Source organism: Pleurodeles waltl, chromosome 4_1, assembly GCF_031143425.1.
Source record: "Pleurodeles waltl isolate 20211129_DDA chromosome 4_1, aPleWal1.hap1.20221129, whole genome shotgun sequence".
Classification (NCBI taxonomy): Eukaryota; Metazoa; Chordata; class Amphibia; order Caudata; family Salamandridae; genus Pleurodeles; species Pleurodeles waltl.
Genome location: NC_090442.1, coordinates 566,836,291 through 566,846,757, shown reverse-complemented (window position 1 = coordinate 566,846,757; position 10,467 = coordinate 566,836,291). Strand labels below are relative to the sequence as shown.

General features: G+C 43.5%; 1 protein-coding gene across 1 annotated transcript; it reads right to left on the bottom strand.

Moving 5' to 3' along the window:
- Positions 1-249: 249 nt before the first annotated feature.
- GPR85 (G protein-coupled receptor 85) lies at positions 250-2,869 on the bottom strand. Its single transcript, XM_069228955.1, has one exon. The coding sequence runs from the start codon at positions 2,741-2,743 to the stop codon at positions 1,631-1,633; it is 1,113 nt and encodes a 370-aa protein (XP_069085056.1). The 5' UTR covers positions 2,744-2,869; the 3' UTR covers positions 250-1,630.
- Between the last annotated feature and the right edge of the window lie 7,598 nt (positions 2,870-10,467).

The following is a 10,467-nucleotide window of genomic DNA, read 5'->3' as shown; positions in this document are numbered from 1 at the left end:
GAATGCCAGCTAACATGATATCATACTGTATTATAATATGCACCTCGTGTCATAGTGCACCTTCAGCTTTCACTCGCAAAGTTAAATGTATATGTAGGTGGTTGTTATAAACTTAGCATTAATACTATTGGTGCCACTTCCACTTGTTTATGCATTTTTGGGTGCACCCAATTACCCAAAAAGGCTGCATTCACACTTGTTCATACTAGCGCACGAGACAAATCAGAAAAGTGTTAGTGGTATAACTGGAAAAATGCAAAATTTTATTCCAAGAAAATTAACAGGCTACACAGGTAAATTTTGGCAAATGCAACTTTATATTGAAATTCACACACATCTGTATCTTTAAAGAATGAAAGACTCACAAACTCTAGTGTATTTCTAAAATACTAGAAATTATATTATATGATTTACAAGTTAAAACTTAAATAATTTAAAACAATCAATACACCAAATGTGCAGAAAGTATAAACAAGACTGTGCCTTCAGTAGAATAAATGCTTCACAAATTGTGCAAGATATCATACTAAGGCTCCGGTCTCCCCATGACAGCTGTCTTAAAGTATAAACATACATCAACTGCCTGCGTTTATCAGAATAAACTAGGAGGGGCAGCACACCTAGAAAACAGAGCATCCAAGTGATGTGCATACTGGTTTTAGGAATCACGGGAGTAAAGGGAAAGAGAGCATCACGTGATCTTTCATGCACTCCCTAATGCCAGACCAGAGTGTCTGATTCAGTCGTCCTTGCTTCATTGGTCCAAGGCTGAACAACATGGAAGAAACTAGATAACCCCTTTAAGGCAACATGTTATGTATTCTGTACTAGCAAAATGAATCAATATGCAAATCTGAAACTGTTGCAAACTGGATATTGTGTTGCCTATTAGACTGATATCTAGGTATTAATCTTTAAATAAAAGTCAAATAAACGGTATTCCAAATCAGCAAAAACACATAGTACAGGTAAGATGTAATAAATCTGCTGTCAAAGAAACTGCTGCGTAGAAATTATAGTCAAAAAGTAAACTCCTAATTTAACCAAAAATATGACTTTGGAATGCTCCCCCAGGATGTACTCACAAGGCAAACAGATCTCTGTAATTATGGTTTCCCAATAATGAACGGCATTGTCCTTAATCGGTTACAGTACTTAAAATTCCCAATGTTCAGTCTTTGCAAAACAATAAATCGTATCAAATGCTTGAAGATTCATCAAATCTCAAACATCAGTTTTGTCAGCACATGTACCTCATAACAATTTAATAAATTGTCCAATGATAACCTTTCTGATGATCTCACTTTCATGTAGTGATCACACATAGTAATGCGCACTGCTACCTCAAAACTTCTACATTTAACATTCAGCTTTCAGCCACATAGAATTCAGAGCAGTGCTTCAGTCCTTTGTTCTTAATTACAAACCTTCACCGCTGGCCAGCAGGAACACTTTTAGGTTTAAATTAGGATTACTGGTGAGCTATTGCAAAATACTGCACAATGTTGCCCAAATTCATACAACCGCTGACATCCCATTCCTGATTTTCTTCTCAAGACATGGCTAGAGGCCACAAGTGCTTTGCAGAGAATGGTAGTGTTTCACAAGGCTAAAGCTTGCAGAGGCTCCCTCATATAACACAGTAAGGTTCCCTTGGTAACCTGGATTTTCTGCAGTAAAGAAGGGTTGTGCTGAAACAGCGCCTCAGCTCCCGGTTGGAGAAAATGCAGACAAAAGAATTGATTCCAGCTTGGGCAAAACTCATCCAGACAGCAGCTGTCAGAAATCCGCCTGGTACCACTGGCCCTCTTGCAAACACTCTCCAGTAACAGGCTACCAAATAAGGGCCCCACAAGGTCAGAAAGAGGAAAGTCATTATATAGAACATTCTACTTATTCGCTTTTCCATTTTGAATTCATCTAAGACCAGAAGCCTTCTCCTACCAGTCGTGTTCGCATTCTGCCTTATCCCCAGTAAAGTGGGTGGCGTGGGGCCTCTTCCAAATCCAGCCAGCCAGTTAGCAGCTGCTTGCCCACTTGCTCCCGGACCGTGGAAAGTCCAGTTCTGGCTCACTGCTGCTACAAACTGCACCGGCTTCATTTTCCTGCGGTCATGAACAAAAAATATCAGCTTGAGGTAGACAAGCTGTGTGGCTAATAGAATGAGGGCAAGAAGTAGCATAAATCCCAAAGAATCGTTAGCCCTGAAGGAACGATGCTGAAAAGTGCACTGATCCTCTTCCCGGATGAAGGAATAGGTACCCACGTCTAGCACTGGGGGGAAGGCCATTGCAACAGAAAGTGTCCATACCATACAGATCACAGCCAAACAAGTCCAAAAGGTTAGCCGTTTGGTGTAAAACCGGTGGTGGGCTATGGCTAAGTACCTGGTGACGCTTATGCAGAACAGCATAAAAGCAGTGTGGAAACAAGACAGCACTCCCAGAAAAGCAATCACCTTGCAAGTGAGGGTTCCATACGTCCAGGTGGAGCCATTTTTCACAGAGGTGAATACAAAAGGGAAACAAATTGCAGATCTGAGAATATCCGAGCAGCAAAGATCCAGCAGGAAGTAGTAAGGAGCTCTGTGCAGGGTCTTATCTTTTACTAGCAAAATGGAGATCAGGAGGTTACCCACCACGCTGACTCCTATAATGAAACCCAGTGAAGTCAGTTTTAGAAAGGCTGTCAGAGGAGAGAGGTTTTGCAAAATGTTGTCAGCTGCATGGCTGTAGTTCGCCATAGATGGATGGATGATTAGGATATTGCTTTAGTCAAGTCTCATGGTCTATATATAATGGCAAAACAGCGGTAGATCCATACATTTTAATGAAAATGTAATCCACGCAAAGCACGTATATGGTGTCTAGTAATACATCCTGCTTGCTTCTCCTTTTGATGTGACATGCTGTCAAAAGATCTGAAAAAAAAAACAAAGTCAAATTTAAAAAAGAAATACGTAGCAAATTATCCCCAAAAAAGGTTAGCATCATTTTAATTTGGGATAAAAGTTGAATGTGCAAAACCACTATCAGTGGTAGCTAAGCTTGACTTCGATGTGCATGCAATTAGAACGCAAAACTCACAAAAATGGTTCTGAACGGAAAAACTTATTTTTGCCATCAAAGGGCAATATAATAGGGACATTTGCAGAACACTTGTGAATGCCCTGTTTGCTTTCATATGATACTGCACGTTATTAATCTGTGGCTACTCATAAATTAACCATGCGTACCTTAAAAAAAGAAGCCCTTGTCGCTGAAAATATCACAGCCCTTAATATATGTATTCCTGCTGTACAACGTGTAACTGTTTTTCAAAGGCAGCTGCTGTGTTGATTCGGCTCACACCCAAAGAAAGCCTGCAGATTGTATGTGTTTTAACGTAATCCACCACGGCACATCAATCACACACATACTGTTACTTTACGTTTAATGTCTGGGAAGCATGTTTATGGCTGTCTTTTTTTAAACATGATCTGGCTATTTCCAATGGACATCTGCCGTGGTTGAAAAACATATCTCCCTTGTTTTGGTGCAGATCTTATACATAAGAACGTTGTTATTATCCGCGTTAAGATCGATGTCGCCTGTGAAACAAGATTCTGGAGGGGTAGTATACCTTATATGCACGTATTAAATGCAAAATTAGTCATCATAATTGTATCTCTGTCGGATGAAATCATAGCTCTAATGTATGCACAGTGCTCTTTGTGTTTGCAGTTCGATGCACTGAATGCTAAATTTCCTGTATTCGACCAGAAGAAAAGCACCGATGATTGCCACATTACTGATCATTCTCCATTATTCATCACCAAGTAGATGTAGCTACAGCACTTTTTGTCCATTACATGCTAAAATGAAAAACGTTACGTGTTTTGTCTTTCAGTCATTCAACGTTAGGGTGTGTGGTATTAATTTCCGTCGGTGTACAGCGTGCGACATAGCGATATTGACGTGTATGGGTGTACGTTTTGAATGTGCAATGCCTGCTTCTGCCAAAAGAACATGTCTCGCTATGTGTTTCCCATTTTTGTGCGGAATGCAGCAGCCTCTGTCTTGGTCATACAATGGTCTAGAGACATGAACAGTGCAATACGCAGAACACAGCGAGGATGCATTGTCTGTCTATGCCCTTTATTCAGTTTATTATTAAAAGCAAGGACAGGAAAATGTTAAATAAGCTTAACTTAATAAACTGTATCCACCCACAGACAGACTCGCACACACACGAAGCCTTTGCTAATAGCACGTACTCCTACCTGTTGGCACTCGATATCCTGTCAAGGGTGTTATTTTCCCCCTGTAGCCTCTTCTTTCAATAAAATGCTGATTTTCCCCCTTCCTAGGTACCTTGGATGGGAATAGTCAGCGACTGGGAGTACGCATGCGCAGTGCGCCAGCTTGCGCCGCTAGCGCTAGCCTGGTCCTCTCTTGTCGCAGGAGCGGCGGCGACGCTTCTCTCCCAGCAACAGCTGCCCCAACCAGGGCCCGCCGCGGCCAGGGAGCCTGCGGCCCGCTGATTCCATGGACCGGCATCAGGCGGCCCGTAGAGATGCGAGGATCCTCCTCGCTAGTAAAGGCGCGCCACCGAGCACCCAACCATTCCAAGCTAGCGGCGTCGCTGCCTCCTGCACTGCGAAGCGCGCTCAGACACAGCCCTTCGCCTGTGTGTAAATCATTGCAGGGAGGGAGGGTTTCTCAGGAGGGGCGGGGGTGGAGGGAGTAGCCCCCTTTTTATAATAGCTTTTTGTGCTTTCATGCATACAGTAATATCTCCCGTGCAATACAGCGGGTGCTGTTTTTATGTTCATTTCGATATGTAGATGTAAACAGTTGGGTTCAGTGAAAAACGGGGGCACCGCGGCTGCAAATGCAGGCAGAGGTGCATTGTGTGTGTTTCCGTGTAGGCGGGAGATGTGGGGGATGGGAGAGGCAGTCGAACTGATTGGTGGGAAGTGAACATCTGCCTGTTTACACAAAGAATAACGGTTAGGCTGCTAGCTAAGGAAACACATTTGCCATGTTTTATTATTTCTATCGTGTTAAACGGGCCTTAACTATGTGGGTGAAAATACGGTACACAGCACGCACCCCCACTAATGCATTGAACGGGTCCCTGTGCCAGAATGAAGTTGGAAACCAAAATATGGCTAAACATAATTAAGGCGTCGGCCTCGTACTATCGCTTACGTTTTTAACCAAGCCCCGATGTATGGACAGTCTTTATTTTCTACTATATTGACTCGTGAGATGCGCATTCCTTGCTCGCAGTGCACAAGACAATGAAACACAGGATAGCTTAGCATTCCCTGTTACTCACCGGTAGACTCGCAGACTGACACTGCATATCATTCCAGTTGTAACACTTCTCAGGTCTATTTTAAAGAGTGTGTGCCTTTTTCAATGCTAAACTGGAGCGCTTTGTAGGCAGTGCCTCCTTTAGACAGTCTTTCGGCAGCTGGTATCTACACAGGGATAGTCAAGAAACTGGTTGACAGCGAAGGAGGTATGTTCTTTTTAATGTGGGATTTCCTTTATTGGCCATGAGGGACGCCTCGGATAAGTACCCAGTTTACTGTACTTGGTCGTCTGCCACAACCCGCAAGCAGTCTGTGGCTCTGCTAGGAGTCTGCCATAGACAAACTGAGATGACATCGGGACCGAATTGAGGAACCAAAAGCAGCCCTGACAAAAACCCCAAACCAGACACCGTCCCTTCATCTCCTCAAGCAGTCTTTCACTTTCCATCCATCAGTTCTCCCTCCTTCATTCCCTCTCTGATCACTTTGACTGTAACTTCTCCCCCTTCCTCTAATTGTCTCTGTTAAAGCTACCTTCTGCAGTAAAGCCAGAGGCGCTGAGGAAATTGACAGTCACCAGGAGCGGCCCTGTCCTCTCAAAACTGGCCTCCAAGTGCTCCAGCACACCAGGGAAATGCTTGGTGGAATAAAAGGCCTGGATGATTTACAGAAGACGCATGAAGGAAGGGGACACAAAAAGGCCTAACACACAGGAATGTCTTGCAGTGCTTTGAAATGGTGGGGTAGCACGTGCAGGGGGGATTAATTAATACTTTTTTTAAAAAAAGTACCTTTCTTGCTGCTGCCACCGCACCACTCCTCAGCTGCAGCTGCAAGTACAGGTTCCTAGCCTGTCCTGTGGCCAACCCGAACGCTTCTGTCATGCTGCTAGCAGCATGACAGGAGCATTCGGATTGGCCGAAGCACCCAGCCAGGGTCTCCTGAGGCAGAGTGAAAGTCCCTGGCTGCTCTCTCCAACCCGGCAACACAATGCCGGGTTGGAGAGAGCCCCGTGCACATGTATGTTTGGCCGGCTCAAGACGGCCGGCCAAACATACATGCGGACTGAGGGGGAGTGCTATGCACTCCCCTCTGACTCAGCCATAGCCCATGACCCTGCGACTTTTACTTTAAAATGATAATAAACATAGTATAATTTTATAGTAAAAGGTTTGCAGCTGCTGCTGCTGCGGGGGGCAAAGCTCCTCAGCCCTAGCAGAGGAACTGAGCTTGCTGGCAGTAGTTGCTGGTAAGTGACCCAAGCGAAGGGATCAGGTTTGGCCAAAGAGCCAATAACATACTAATAGAGGTTCATTCAAATAAAACAGTAGTTTTTCAAGAAACTATGATACATCAAAAATAAACATTTTGGAGCACATACTTTCATGCACAATTATAATAAGATGTGCATAGAAAATTAAGGAAATAACTTTTGTGCAATCAATTAGCACAATAGACAGTAAATCTGCTTAGAGAAGACCCGGGAAGAGAGCCTTGAATGTAGAAAAACTTGCACCTGGATTAATTCTCGAGGAGCACAAGGTAATACATTTCAGCTCAACAAATAAACATCAATTTAGAATTAATTCAGTTTTTCTTATTTTCTGAAATGGAAAGACACTGAATGGAAACATGCACATAGCAAACTCATTCATGTATTTAAAAAAAAACACATTTACCTTTCACTGTCAATGTAGAGTGACTTTAGCCTAGTTAAGTTAACTGAAGCCTGAGTAAAGCACATTCAGGTAAAGCATTATTTTTATTACTTAAACACACATTCACACTTTCCCCATTATGATTTCTGAATCATCACCACAATAATTTTACACTACATTACAACACTTCATGAATCATTTCAGCTTCTTTGAGTCTATCATTTAAACATAAACTGTGACCATGAGATTATCAAGTTCAATATCTTCTCTCTTTTTTCTTCTGGTCGTTGTCTTTTTCTTCTCACAATCACATTTTAAACCTCCCTTAAAACAAATAACTCCTACAAATATTAACATTAGAATTTCCCGATTATACGCATTGTTAATATTACAAATGGTGTATTTTCTTTAGTAACTCACCACCGCCATCACTAAAACATGCATCAATCTTTCAAATTCCCTTTCCAAACCGTTGTAGTCTAACTGAACCATGGATCAACTGTTTCTCAAACACCAGTCTCTCCCAAGATTTTAGCTTCACTTGCAATATCAGGTAAACTGTTCATTTTGTTGTTAATTTCAATGCAGTTATCAGGCACAAACATACAACACTGCTGGACCTTAATTACACAACACGCTCCACATTCGTTTGCCAACAAAATGTCCAAATTCTATCTATTTTGTAGTACCATCACATAAATAGCAACTATATGAAATCCACATTTTCTTTGTGCTTACCTTGGATTTTTCACTATTTGCTAGACTTTTTATTTTTGCTGGTTGTAGAACTCTTTGCACTTTAACCTTGCTAACCAGTAGTAAAATGCCAGTGCCCCCCCCCCCTTAAACCTGGTCAAATTGGAATATACATAATTGGTATACTTAACTTTTCCTTTAAGTCCCTAGTATACGGCTCAAAGGATAACAAGGGCCTGTAAGTTAAATATCACTAGTGGACTTCAGCACCCATTGTTCAAACCACTAAATTGACAGTGCAGACGTGACTGCAAGCCTACCATTTGTAACCTGGATGTTGGAATTTTAAACTGCAAATTTGACCTGTCAAAGTAACCCGTATTGACAGGTCAAAACCTTCCTTTTCAGTGTTTACGAGTCACCTCTATGTAGGCCTTATTGCCCACAAGGCAGCATGAATAGTATTTAAAAGAAAGACATGTAGGAGCTCAATGTAAAACATATCCTTAAAGTGAAAACGACCCAGCAACTACTTACATTGTAGCAAGGCTGTCCGAGCCACAGAAAAACACAGATAAATAGTTACATTAAAAGTGCTAATTTCTGTTAGGAAACATATAGAACAATTATTAAATAACTATTTTTAATAGTTAATTAAAATCCAATTCAAACCTACATTCAAATTTTCAAGAAATATTAAAGAAAAAGTACCTTTTAAAAGTTACCTTCTTCACTCTCTAAAGTCTCTGGAGGCCCGTTTGCCTCTGCTGTCCTACTTCTGTGTCAGGCTTGATGTGGACTGTACTTTATAAACCTGTGACATGGCTTTGCAGAGACGATGTGGACCGCACATCCAACCTTACCTTCTTACTTGTGATTTCTAGAAACAACTAGAAAAACTCATGGGGCCCTGGGAAGGAGATTCCTGTTGATGTTTAGCATGAGCGTCCTTCTAAGAATATCACTGTTACACCTTAAAGTCATTGTTACTCTTTTTATCCTTGGCGTGGTCTCCCTTAACTTTTTGCCTCTGTTTCCCAGATTGTTGATGTGTGCTGGACTCTGTTTTTGCTGTTTTTGTTAATCTGGGCACTTTACCACTGCTAACCGGTGCTAAAGTGCAAGTGCTCCTATACCAAATGTGTATGTAATTGGCTTATCCATGATTGGCATATTTGTTTTACTAGTAAGTCCCTAGTATAGTGCACTAGAGGTGCCCAGGGCCTGTAAATCAGATGCTACTAGTGGGCCTGCAGCACTGGTTGTGTCACCCAAATTAGTAGCCCTTTAATCATGTCTCAAACCTGCCACTGCAATGTCTGTGTGTGTAGTTTTGTAACTGTAAATTCGACTTGGCAGGTGTGCCCACTTGCCAGGCCTAAACCTTCCCTTTTCTTACATGCAAGGCACCCCTAAGGTAGGCCCCAGGTAGCCCCAAAGGCAGGGTGCAGTGTGTGGTAAAGGTAGGACATATAGGCCCTCATTACAACCCTGGCGGTCGGTGATAAAGCAGTGGTAATACCGTCAACAGCCCGGCAGAAAAAAATGGAATCACAACCATGGCGGAAACCGCCAACATAGACAGCCACTTTAACACTCCGACCGCCACAGCGGTAGAAACAAACACCGTGGCAGTAACCGCCAACAGACAGGCGGAGGACAAAGTACCACCCACACTATTACAAGAGGCCTATCCACCACCTTTTCAGGGGCGGTACCAACGCTATCAAAAGCACGGTAGAAACAGTACATAGAAGGGAAACCACTCACCTCTCGCCGCCCAATGAGGAACCAGGACGCCATGGAGCCCGAACTACACGTCCTGCCCATGCTGGTCTTCCTCCTTCTGTATCAGGAGCAGGAAAGACGCCGTCGACGACCACGGTGAGTACTGCACCTACAACACAGGGGAGGGTGGGAGGTAAAAGAGAGTGACACACACACGCAATACCCCCACCGCCACACTCACCCACAACACCATACACACAAATACATGCAGCAACATTACATATACACCCCCTCGCCCCCTGGAAGAACGCAAGGACAAAAGGAAATTATTGTAACAATTGTAATCAAGAAAAATCAGATAGTGCAAGTTCAAAAATCAGTATATACAAATATGTACACCAACTACACAAGTCCAGATATTACTCAAACATCATCCGTGGATCAGTGTCCCAAAATGCATGGGCAAGGCCCACACAAGATACCTGACTCGAAACGGAGAGAACACTGCAGAGGCATCAGATCGAAATGAAACAGGGACCTCGTGGGGAGTGGGAGGGGGACACCTCAACCGGGTGAACACACGATGCCACTGATCCACCAGGGGGCTCCATGCCCACTGCTGTATCCTGGGGAGCGCAAAGCCACAGTCTCACAAGTCTTTCCAGTGGGTGGTTTGCCCACTGCTCTATCCTGGGGAGTGCAAAGCCACAGTCTCACAAGTCTTTCCAGTGGGTGGTTTGCCCACTGCTCTATCCCGGGGAGTGCAAAGCCACAGTCTCACAAGTGGATGTCAGTCTCCACTGGTTCTGGAGGGGGCTTTGTGCCCAGAGTGCTTCATCCCGCCAAGGACTGAGGTAGTGGATGTCTTTCTCCACTGGTTCTGGAGGGGGCTTTGTGCCCAGAGTGCCTCATCCTGCCAAGGACTGAGGTAGTGGATGTGATTCTCCACTGGTTCTGGAGGGGGCTTTGTGCCCAGAGTGCTTCATCCTGCCAAGGACTGAGGAAGTGGATGTATCTCTCCACTAGTCCTGGAGGGGGCTTTGTGCCCAGAGTGCTTCATCCTGCCAAGGAATGAGGTAGTGG